At 40.9% G+C, this 12,791-nt stretch overlaps 1 protein-coding gene across 1 annotated transcript in view; it reads right to left on the bottom strand.

Moving 5' to 3' along the window:
• The window catches only part of LOC126981621 (RNA-binding protein Musashi homolog Rbp6-like), a 124,392-nt gene that overhangs the window by 31,222 nt on the left and 80,379 nt on the right, over positions 1-12,791 (bottom strand). The window contains exon 6 of the mRNA XM_050833057.1: positions 12,082-12,159. Within this exon, the coding sequence (XP_050689014.1) occupies positions 12,082-12,159 (78 nt within the window). The remainder of the gene's footprint in view (positions 1-12,081; positions 12,160-12,791) is intronic.

The raw sequence follows: 12,791 nt of genomic DNA on the forward strand, positions 1-12,791 counted from the left end.
GTAAAAAAAATAGAGCAAGGTACAGATATATTTCCTCCTTAAGAGTCTTTGAAATTGAAATGGGAAAAAAAACACATGCGTACGTTGAACAAATTACTGAAACAAAAAAGGTATAAACATATTTCCTCCGTTTAATAATCCTTTGAAATGTCCTTGAAGCGGGAGGAAAACAAATAAAAAGAAAAAAGAAAATATATGCGTACCTTGACCAACAAATTACTGTAAAAAATATATATGTATAGTGCCTAAGTGCATGAAAATCTTCCCTAGAGGTTAACTATCGTACCACGGCAACACAAACACTGAGCGTAAAGCATCGTACACTAAGCTAAGTTATCGTACGCCACCAGCAACACATTATTATCATCTCTCTTGTTTAATATATCTCTCTCTAGTTGATCAGTTTCTTCCATCTCACCAATCGCATGGCACTGGACACAAAAATGCTTGAGAAAAAGGGGGCAGGGGGGGACAGAAAACTACGATAGATTTACATAATTCGGCGTCTATTCTCGACCAAAAAGCAGATATATAGGGGGAGAGGGGGGGCAAGGGGGGGCAGGAGGGAGCGGGGGGGGGGGGGGTTGAGGAGGAGGCAAGTTGGGGGTGGGGGAGGGAGGTGGCAGGCTTTAGTTCACCACCTTATAGAAAATGGGATATGGGTTGTTATTTTAAGGGGGGGGAGGAGAGGGAGGGTGGGGAGGGGAGGGGCGGGCAAGTTGGGGGGGGGATCAAAGGGGGGGACTTGCCTACTGCATTAACGAAGTAATATTACGATCAAGCTCGAGCAAAGGGCAATACATTCACTACCTAATGATGGCAGCGGTACAGTACACGAGTAGTAGTAGTAGTAGTAGTAGTAGTAGTAGTAGTAGTAGTATAGAGAGAAAAGAGTGGAGAAATTAGTTGGAGAGATGGTCGTAATCGAAATTGTAGAAAAAAATGTAGAAGTAGAGGTAGTAGTAGTAGAAACAATAGTAATAATATAAAAGTTGTAATAGTAGAATGGTAGTAGTAGTAGTAGTAGTAGTAGTAGTAGTAGTAGTAGTAGTAGTAGTAGAAACAATAGTAATAATATAAAAGTTGTAATAGTAGAAGTAGTAGTAGTAGTAGTAGTAGTAGTAGTAGTAGTAGTAGTAATCTTGAAATGATAAAAGTAATAGCAAATGAGGAATGGACAGTTGTAATAGAATAAAAAAAAAAACACAGTAGTAGCAGTAGAAGAAAAAAAGTAGTAGTAGTAGTAATAGTAGTAGTAGTAGCAGTAAAGGTGGTAGTAGTAGCTGCAGCAGTAACAGTAGTGGTAGTAGAGTCAACAAGACAACTACGAGAGAAAATATTAGTAGTAATCTAGAGTAACATTAATAAGAGTAGTAACTCCGTATAGTAAAGTCTGTAATGCCTAGACCTAGTGATAGAGTTCACGACAAGACTTGGTGAAGCACTCCCTCATTAGTGAAAGTCATTGCGGCTCACCTATACAGTACACAGGTAGGTCACACTAAACCACAGGTAGTATTTAATTAAAGAGTCTATGGGTACGAGCTATAAATAGTTAACTAGTGAGTCTATTTAAATCTGGGCCAACCCTCTTCATGCCTCGGGATTCGCATGCAATGTCTCTCTCTCTCACTCATTTTCTCACTCTCTTTTTCTTTCTCTGCCTCTCATCTATAACACTCTAGACATGACATTAATACCAAGCTAGAGAGGAAATAGAAGTTGTTTAAAAAATTTTGGCCATTATATTTATTTTTCCATACATACATAATCAATTCTTGAATGAGGATTATTATTATTATTATTATTATCATTATTATTATCATTATGATTATTATAGTATTATTATTATTATGATTATAATAATTATGATTACTGGTAACTTTATATATATATTTTTTTGGTTGCATTTTTTTGTAGGTTTTGTGAGTAGCTTTTTTTATAGTTTTATCTAGGTTGAGGTGGTGGGAGGCGTGCTTTGCGGCGCTCACAAAAAACACGCTTGACTGTTTGCTTCATGGCGGGAACGGAACAAACACACGCACACACAATATGGTTTGGCAAGGATTAAAACACAGCCAGTTCTCTCAAAGGTGCCTCGCGCGGTCCACACACTCCAGACACACGCACACGCACACGCACGCACACGAACTCGCTCAAGCAGACGCGGACGCACATTATAAAAAAAAGTATACACACAAAATGGAAAAAAATAATATAGTACCGAATAGAATAATAGTAGTGATCAGTATCTTACAATTTTGACAACTAACTTTTTAAGCTTATATTTTCTATTGCAAGTTACGAATACAAACTTTTTAATTACTTCTTTATCAGTGTTTCTTCCATCTCCCTTTTTTTCCTCTCCGCCCTTCCTCCATCAAGGTTTGTCTCTCCCTTCTATTTCTCCCTAATTTTCTCCCTCCTCTACCTCTCCCCCACTCTCTGCTAGGTTAAGGGAGGGGGGAGGGGTGGAGGGGGGCGCGGGAGGGGGTGGAGGAAGGGGGGAGGGCTGTAGGGGGGGAGAGTGTGACTGGAGCTATGGAGGGCGCGAGGCCTTAAGAATAAACTAAATAATATCCTAAACCTTAACAAGGATCCCTAAACTTAAGGAATCCTGCAGGACCCCCTCCCCTGAACTCCCCCTCAAGGACACCACCGCTTGGGCCACCCGAAAAATACTAAAAAAAAAAAAAAAGTTACGTTAAGAAAAATAGAAATGCTCAGAACTTTGCCACACTTTAGATTTCGAAGTATTGGAAAAAAGTGAGATTTCATGTAAGTGAAAAAAGGTTGATTTCGAAAAGTGAGATTTTGTAGTAGTGAAAAAAAAAAGTTAAGATTTCGTTTTAGTGAATTAAACTTCGGACTAACAGATTGAATTTTAGATTAGCGATTGAATGTCGAATTAGCGGATTGAATTTTAGATTAGAAGATTGGATCTCGTGACTGATTAACATAGTAGCAGCAAGAGTGGCAGTAGTAGTAGTAGTAGTAGTAGTAGTAGTAGTAGTAGTAGTAGTAGTAGTGGCAGTGGTGGTCTCTTAAGTGAGGGGGAGTTCAAGGGGGGGAACAACCCTAAGAGATGTCAACAACCGAGACATCAAATTACAGGTAGAAAAATTACAGTTATGATATGCGTAAATAATTTGAAAAGGTGAAAACGAAATACCGACAGAGAGAAGACAGAAAGGGCTCAAAAACCAACAACAACAACAAAGTGGAAAAAAGTAGTAGTAGTAGTAGTAGTAGTAGTAGTAGTAGTAGCAATAGTAGTAGTAGTAGTATTGGCATGCGTTCTTTATCTTTCTTAAAAAATAGAGAAGCTGGAGATGAATGACTTTCCTTCACGAATATAGGAAGTTGGGGTCACTAGAGTTATTCAATATTATACATCGTGTGCGTGAAGGGAGGAGGATAATGCATCATATAAATGGTATAAGAGAGAGAGATGGCCGGCGAGGAGCAAGCCAGACACCGTTAGCGAGTCCAACACCTTCCCGGGACACAGAAATGCAATGCTGAAAAGACCTTGAGGAGAAAATATCCAGACAGACACTGCGATGGAGAGCAAGGCGACGACAAGGTACAAGCGTCCCTTCAGGATAAAAACAAGGTCAGTAGTGAGGCAGACGAAGGTAAGGAACACAAGCGTGGAGCCGCACTCTGCAACGGCGTTAGAAATGGTCTGTTTCCTGATTAATATTATTTTCTTTCTAGCTGTTTTAAAATGAGGGAAGAGATGAAAAAAAGCGATCTGTCATGGCGGTTCTGCGTGGCTTTGCAGTTGCAACTAAAAAGCATAGGATCTTTCTGTGTGTTCTGTTGCAACGGTTAAAATCAAGGTTGTGAGGTCTGGAGGTTAGACAAACGACCTCTACAGGGAGACAACAGTAAGGGTTAGTGGTGGACATGTTAAAACACGGAACACACGCCTAAGAGGAAGGTTCTTTAGTCACACTCTGTAAGGGAAAAAATAGAAACCCCGCCACTCTTACGGGGCTCCAAAAGGCTAATTGGACCGTCAGATTTTGGCGCCAAATTGGATGGTAAAATATTGGTTAAAGGAACTCCTGGCTCCTTTAGGGATAAAAACAAAGGAAGGTAAAGGACATGTTATTAAAAGGACATAAGAGACTAAGGCTACAAGGAGAAAAGTAATGTTAGTATCTACTTCACCTCTAGTGGTACAGTACATGTTAGTCAGTAGAATAAAAGCATCAGCTGTAACTCTTTAGGGATAAAAATCAAACACAGAGGGACAGACACGCTACACTACGGCTTTAGGAAGGAAAAAAACAAAGCCACGGTAAAGGGTTTTAAAAAGGGTTAAGGGAGATTTACAAAGGTTTCAAAGGTTTGTTTTCGATGTCAAGAGGAAGGAAAACCAGACCACAAGGACGAAGTGGAAGGAGGAGACTCAAAAACCTTAAACCGATGCCCTAAAGTGAACCAGTGACGGGAAGAGGACGCTGTGGACGCACTCACCGAAAAGTCGTGCCCAGATATGGACTTTTCGTCTTTTTATATACATGAAAAAGTGGTACAGTTGGTGTCTTGACTAACAAAATTATAAATACACAAACTAAAGTCTAAGAAAACAATAACAGTATGAGAAAAAGAATCCCAAATATTTTTTTTTACATTCGTATCTAAACTAAGAAATACAAAAGAAAGACTGAAATCAATTCGTCATATTTACAACTGTATAAAGTATACACAGTAAACCTATTTTGATAAAAAAACGGTCAATTTCAAGAAAACAATAAAAAATGTGATATAAATGTAACACCAATTTTTAAAAAAGACTAAGAATACAAACTAAAAAAAAGGTAAAAATACGTGAAGGGTTTTCAAGTCACCTAATTCGTCTCACAAAGGTTTCGTTGATCACTAATGAAGCTCCACTTAAGTCCATGAACATCTCTCTCTCTCTCTCTCTCTCTCTCTCTCTCTCTCTCTCTCTCTCTCTCTCTCTCTCTCTCTCAGTCACTCAGTCTTCCGTTCACAAGCGGATCAAAGCCTCTCTAAGAAAGTTTGAAGCTTAACTATAACCTGTTCGAAGTCTCACTCAAGCGTTTCGAAGCCTCGCCTAACTAAATGCAACCTCGAGTGGGACTTACAATGGACGCAAATGAAGCTGCTTCGAACCCAAAGCGGACTGAATACAAATCGAGAAGCTCCGATTAACTCATCCGACCCAAGCGAAGCAAACGGCACCGAGTGAACCAACACCGAAATGAACCACTGAACCCAAGATGGAGACGAACCGAACCCTTACAGCCCGAAGCGTCGAATGACCCTGTGAAGCCCAAAATGAAGCAGTAAGAGGTATCATCATCCGGCAGCACCAACAGGACAAAATTAACCCCCAAACGAAGCCTCATAAAGCTTCATGAATCACTAAATGAACCACAGAATGAACCCGAGGTGCCGCCAGACCTCAAAACAGGACAAGAAAAAGAACAAGAACAAGAACAAGGAGAAGACAGGAGTAAATAAATGCAATGTAGATCCGTAATGTACAATTGAAAGGGGAGAAAATGTACAAAAAATATATATCATGTATTTATATGTATCGTTATTCACTTATGACGACTCAGACTCGCGTGAATAAGTAGCACAAGGAAAATATAAATTTGAAAAAATAAATCAATCGAGTATATTATAGCCATGATACATAGCTAAACGTAGTCCTTAAGTTTTATGTCTCTGTATAGTCGTGTATACAAACTAAATAGAGCTTTCCATCGTGGTTACCAGTATTAACAGCTTAAGCTCAACACGCAATGATAAAACACAACTTCGCGACGGCTGAGAGAAATCCTGGGGAGGAATGGGGATTATACAAAGGGGATTAAGGGGATTATAAAGGGGATTAAGGAGCGTGGATGATAAGCGATTTTCACAGTGATACAGAAACGCGCAGCAACAATATTGGCGATTAAAGATTTGACCGCGTTGGCAGGGCAAGCGATTGGGCGGGAGATTATTAAGGGGAAGGGTTTGTGAGGTAACGGGTTAAGGGGTGTCATTAATGCATTATATATATATACGTCTGGAAGTATGTTTTTTTCTTTTATTATCGCAGTTTGCATAGTTAATAAAAGTGATGGTACCGGCACTGTATTGTACTCCACCCTGGTCTCGTTTTCTGTCAAGTCACGTGATTAAATGAGAGGGAAAAAAGGGGGAGGCTCACCTAATCGAGAGAAAAAACAGATTCACCGTTACTTGCTTTTCTCTATCGTCCTAAATTTCACCTATAACTTCTGGGGGAAAATTTGAATTAAGTTTTGACTAGCGATAAAATTTTCGACACGGGGCCCTCAAGGGGGGACTGACCGGGGGGAGGGAGGGAATCAAAAGGTCAAATTCTAATGCTCAAATGCGGTCGTTTTTCCCTCTATGAGATGACCTATCGTGACCTGTCGTGGCAAGAATGCGAGAGAGGGTCACCCAATCCTAAACTAGGCTCAAGGGGGCATGAAAGTCAACTATTCAATGACTGGCCTTCTACAGGTGGTGAGAACTAGGCCTCGCTAAACCCCCGATGCGTTTGACAGACAGGGGGGAGGAAAAATTTGCCTGGCATAGTACCGTTAAGCCTAAAGCCCTAGTTAGCTGTTCTCTACATGGCTGGGCTGATCTATGACTAGGGAGTACTAGGTAAGACTCCCAGCCATGTGCGTCTATTCCTCGTGCCAAAAAATGAGAATCCAAAAAAAAAAAATCTTACTGAGAGAAAAATGTTACCACGATTTTTACACTTAGCAGTATTACCAACTCTGCATCTTACAGGCAAAATACACTTACTTCTAACACCTAAGAGGACTTGTAAAGGGTTCTAGTCGGCCTTAACCGAGCTCTTGGCGTGCTACGAAGGGGAGTGTGAGTGCTAAGAAGTCTAAGTCGTCTACGTTCTAAGTTAATTAAAAGAGCTCGGTTTTGATATACTCTTAGCCTAAAAAAATGTCATATAATAAGTTGTTTTCTTTGAAGGGAGGAACTTGAGGGAGATATTCTTAGTGAGTTACTTAATACTTATTTAGATGGTTATTATTATTATTATTATCATTATTATTATTATTGTCATTATTATTATTGTTATTTACCGAACATCATTATCATCATCGTTATTATCATCATTACACGTCATTTGTTATGTAAAGGGGAAGATGGTGATGGAGGAGGAGGAGGTGGTGGAGCGAGGAGCAGGAGGAGGAGGCGTTGGAGGAAGAAGAGGAGGAAGGAAGAGAGGGAGGGGAACGTGGATTGCCATAAAAAAATAAAATAAAAAAAAACTTGAAAAAAAATACGTGAAAGGATAAAACAGCAATAAATAAATAAATAAATAAATAAATAAAAACTAGTGTGTGGGTGACAAACAAAAGTCGCTCTAACTGAAACCAGTCATTGAGGTGGAAATGTGAGCGAGAAGATCCATCGACAGAATCGAGAGAAAAAAAAAAGAGAAAGGAAAAGAAAGGAGAGAGTGTCAGCTGAATTTTCCCTTTTTTTTTGGAGGAGGAGAAAGCAGAAGAGAAAAATATTGGAGGAAAGGTAAACAGGAGGAAAAGGAAAATGAGAAAGAGGGAAACGATGCTGTGACGAAAGATGAGAGAGTAAGATTATGAGGAAACAGTGGAGAGGGAAAGGATAGGAGAGGTAAATGAGAGAGGAGAGGGAGATTGAGAGGGAAAGGATAAGAGAGGTAAATGAGAGAGGAGAGGGAGAATGAGAGGGAGGAATATTATTTGTGGTCAGATTGGAGTGACGAAAGGAAAGGGAAAGGGAGAGATTATAAGGTAAAAAGTGATGAAAATGAAGAAGTAAAAGAGAGTGGATAGGAGATAAGAGGGTAAATGAGAGGGTGAGGAAGTAAGTGGTGGACAGGGAACTAAGAGGAAAATGAATACGAGAATGAGGGGAGAAAGTGGTTGCAGGAACAGTAAATGGGAAATCTGACACGCTTTTCTCTTTTCCTCTTTTTCTTAACTTTTGAAAGAGGAAAAAAATTGCCTCTAAAATTGAAATTCGATATGGAATTTTCTTTCTTTCTCTCTCTTTCGATATATCTATAATTTATATCGCACTAATCACTTTTGTTGTACGTGAATTTAAACCTTTACTGAACTTCTCTAGAACGATTCCTTCTTTACTTTTGGTATTCATTGATAATGCCGGATTGACGAGGAAAAAAGAGCGATATTTAAGAAGGCAAGACGCGGCTTTGCAAAAGGGTGACATGCGTAATTCTTAACCATCAAAAGACCTCACTAAAGCCTCAATGACCCAGTTATTGATTCGCATATAAAAGAAACAGAGATATGACAGTAAAAACAATATTGGAATACAACATAAAAAAACGTTCGATTAAAAAAATAAGAACAAGAAAGAATGAAACGACAAACTAAAATAATCATAAATGACAAAAAATAATGTTCAAATAAGTTATAAATGCAAAAAAACACTACAGATACTACAAAATGCATTGCTTCCGAAAATGATAATGATAAACACAATAATAATGATAATAATAGTAGTAATATCGTTTAAAAATTACGGGATGGCAAACCACATCCAAAATGTTTCCTTTGCAACACCAAAACAACACCAACAAACCGACAGACCATCACCACCACCATCACCACAACCACCAACGACAACCACAATTCTACCAACCACAACCTTCAAACAACCAACATTACCAACAAGTATCTAAATCCCCTCCTCTCTTTCCCCCACTCCTCCCTCCCTCCTTCCTCCTCCTCCCCCCCACCTGGCCTCACCTCGCCACATCTGTCCAATTAACCACACCTGAGAGACGGCTCGAAAGAATGTCTGGATGGAACCTTTTTATATAACAAGAGGATGGTATTTTGACACCCAGCGGAAAGGGACCCACAGCAACAACAAGAGCAATAATAATAATAATAATAATAATAATAATAATAATAATAATAATAATAATAATAATAATAATAATAATAATAATAAATTCTCTAGGCCACCTTCTTTTCTGGGTGAATCTCTTAACTAAATCATAAACGAAAAACTTATGTAACAAAAATATGAAAGAAACAAACATTTTCACTTTCTTTTTCTTACTAACACTTTGTCCTTGTTTTTGTCACAATGTCAGTGATCTTAAAGCTCCACACACAGCTTCGAGATAACGTTCGAAGCTTCGGAGCCTCGAGTGGCCGGTTCAGCCCTCGAGCTCACGACACACTCAGCTACACCTCGGCTTGTTAGCGTGTGTACCTTCATCTTTAGGTTGCAGCAACAAGATTTGGAGAGAAGTGTTCCCAGAAATAATACAAAAACGAACTCAAACCATTGTAAAGATGATGAAACCAAAACGTGACAGAACAGAAGCCAATGAGTGAACGAGTGAGTGCACGAGTCACTGAGTGGCCCGCCAGGTGGACACAGTCACGAGCGAGGGGCGGCAGGTCTTAACAACACCGTCGCGGCGGCCCGGAGCCACGGACCACACCAGCACGGGCCGGCCGAGGTCTCCCTGTCTCTGTCTCTCTCAAGCAAGCACGCAATCAATCTCTCTCTGTCTCTGTGTGTGTCTCTCTCTCAAGTCTGTCGTGTTAGTGTGGTGGTCGTGCGGAGGTCGTCGCCGGAGCCCGCGCAACACCCCGGCTTTTAGGTCCTTTGATGGGATATATACAAGGAATAAGAGGCGCCACGAGAGGGAGTTTTCAGGTGTGGCCCACCAGGTTTAATGCTGGATTCAAACCGATATACTCTCCCAAAGGAAACTTGCCATCAGGCAAAATTCCAACAATTCCTGGGAAAAGAAACAAGAGATATGAACATCTTGGTGCTGGAAGTCTGGGGCTCATATAGCAACACAGGTATTGGGATTATAAGCAACACATATCATCATCATCATCATCATCATCATCATTAAGTAGCTACCGTGAAGCAGTGTGTGGTTGAGGTGATTCACACTAACACAAGCTTTGATCAGTGTTTGAAGAAAAGTAATAATAACAATAAAAAAGAATAAACAATAATAATAAAATTGAATTATGAAAAATGAGATCTGAACCAAAGCAACGACGAGTGTGTGTGTGTGTGTGTGTGTGTGAGGCGGCAGGAGCCTCCACCTGCCCCCTGGTGGTAAAAGGACACACTTCGCACACTAATCTTGCTGCTACAACTACCAAACAACCAAACACTTGCTAACCACACCGGCCACACGACGATATGGAAGAGGCACAGTACAAAAGCCTTTTATTATTATCATTATTATTCTTTAGTTTGGCTTCAAGAAACGAACCCCAATCAAAGGGCTTCGTGAAAAATGGTTTGCTTGTTTGTTTGGTTTGTGTTCAGAGAAAAATTATCGTTTCTTTCACTTTTCCTTCGAGTGGCAAAAGAAAAAATCTTCGGTTTTGAGTTACATGAATGAAAGGCCAAAAAATGGACGTGTAAATAAAAACTTGGAGAAGAGAGAGAAAAATGTAACTTCTCTTGACTTTCTGGACGTGTTTTATATTTTTTTCAATGACCAAAAAAGTCGTGTTATTGGGGGAGCTAAAATGCAGTAAATGGTTTCTTATTCTTTTTAGCCATTGAAAAAAAAAAGTACCAAGAGTAGCATAGAGACCCGTTCCCATATCGCCGGAAGGTTAAGTCAAAGATATACTAAAAGAACAAAACAAAAAGAAACCGAAACCGAGGAAAACAAAACAAAAGCTGAAAACTCAAAAACAAAAAAAAGAAATCTGACGTAACAAAACAAACAAAACAAAGAAAACGTAAGAAGGAAACGTAAAATAGAAAACGAGTGTTACTGAGGCAGAGTGACACTGTTGCCAACACAAACTCGCACCATCAAGGGAGGGAGAGGGAGGGGGTTGAATCCTTCTACCTCCTAGGCAACCCGTGAAGCAAGTAACCTACAGGACAAGCAGCTGAGGGGTTGGTAACACTGCCTGCGGGTGACAGGAAGGAAGGAGGAGACCAGAGAGAGGAAGGAGGAAAAGGAAGAAGCAAGGAAGCAAGGAAGGACGGCAGAAGAAATGACGAGGGACAAAACAGATACACGACTGGAAGATGAGGAAAGGGAGGACAAGGATCTGGAGGACTAGGAGGTTTAGGGCGTTGCAGGAGAACCAAAAAATCATACCAGGGAGTTATCTTTCAGGGTGGAAGGATACGTAGTCATAAAAAAAGTAAATAAAGGATGGAGGAAGGGAAAAACAAATCGTGTTTAGGTCATGCAGCAGAAGCCAAAATGTGGAGTTCTGAGCCACAAACGCTGCTGGTCTGGACACAAGTGGCTCAGGTGGAAAAGAGTCTACGTGGGCAGTTATCAATTAGTCTTCCCTGACATCACCTGTCTCAAAAGTTGCAAGATCCTAGGCTTGCGATCTCCGCGTTTGGGTGGCGGCGTTGGAAAAAAATAGGCCAGAGTATTTGTGGAAAATGGATCATGACAACATTCTCGTCTTTTGAAAATGAGTCCAAATGGAGAGAGGGGGAAAAGCAGGGTGAGTCGGCAGTAAAAGTGAGGTGGAAAAAGGGGAGGGGGAGGATGGGGGGAAAATTTAAGGGAAGAGCCGAGCCTTGAGCCCCGCCGAGGAGAGGAGGGAGTCTTGTGTGGCTCGGCGGGTTCGCCTCAAAGGGAAAAATGGTGAAGCATCGTCAGAAAAGAAAGAATTTTCCGAGAGAAACATTCCTTTAGACGTGAAAAGGATAAAAAAAGGAGGACGAGTGAGGATAGGAGGAAGAGGAGGGGAGTGGGGAGGAAGGGGAGGAGAGGAGGGGCTGAGATGGGAGGGAGTTAAGAGGCCAGGAGGCGGGGTGAGGGGAGGGAAGGAAGAGAGGGGGCAAAGTTAAACATACTGAGAGTGAACACAGGACTTCATTTTTAAGTTTCTGGACTTTGAGAGTGAACAGGGAGGACGAGACAAGTTACAGCCTCCAATGAGAGAGTAACACAGGGCCAACCCCCCAAAAGCAGAGAGAGTTACAACTGCAAGGCATGCATGTTATAAAGCCCCAGGTCGATCGGGTGAGGCAAACAGACCGCCGCAACACTTGGGTTCAAATTACCTGTGGGGTATGGAAACCCAAAACTCGGGTAACTGGCGTAGCCCCGCCCAGCATAAGCGGCGTAAGCTGCCTGGATACCTGCAAAGAAAACGGGAAGGGCGAACATTACCACCTTGCCGACGAACACCTGCCCTGCACACCTGGCTACCTGACTAACTAGCCAAAACCTGACTACTGAAAATACTGAACTAATCTTGAAAGCACTGAGGTGATTACTAAGTCTGTCGCTAGGGGGGGTGAGGTGCCTCCCGCTACCTGCTACTCTGTGCTAACCCTTCACTAGCCTTCCCTGTACCCTGTAACCCTGGGAGCCGTGAGGCAGACACCCTGTAAGGCAGCCATACTAGTTTCATACCTGTCTACTGGGAACAAGGACCCTGGCACCAGATGTTATTAACACGACTATGATACTGAAAGAACACTAAAAACCGATGATGAATTAAATATGCTACCCTAACTAATTCACATAACTAACTCTGGTTCAGTATATTTACTGAAATAAACTCATTAACATTATAATTAAGGAATAATGGTGGAAACTATTGCTGCTATTCAATACATTCTGTTGCCAGATATAAATTAAATAAACTTAAATATATGAGTAAATAAATATAAGCAAATCAAGGTTCAGTAATATTTAAAATTATCTCATAAAAATCCTGAGTCCCTCACTCGAACCTGACCCGAAGCTTCTTTCTAAATCAGGAGAG

The sequence above is a fragment of the Eriocheir sinensis genome, chromosome 49, assembly GCF_024679095.1.
Source record: "Eriocheir sinensis breed Jianghai 21 chromosome 49, ASM2467909v1, whole genome shotgun sequence".
NCBI lineage: Eukaryota > Metazoa > Arthropoda > Malacostraca > Decapoda > Varunidae > Eriocheir > Eriocheir sinensis.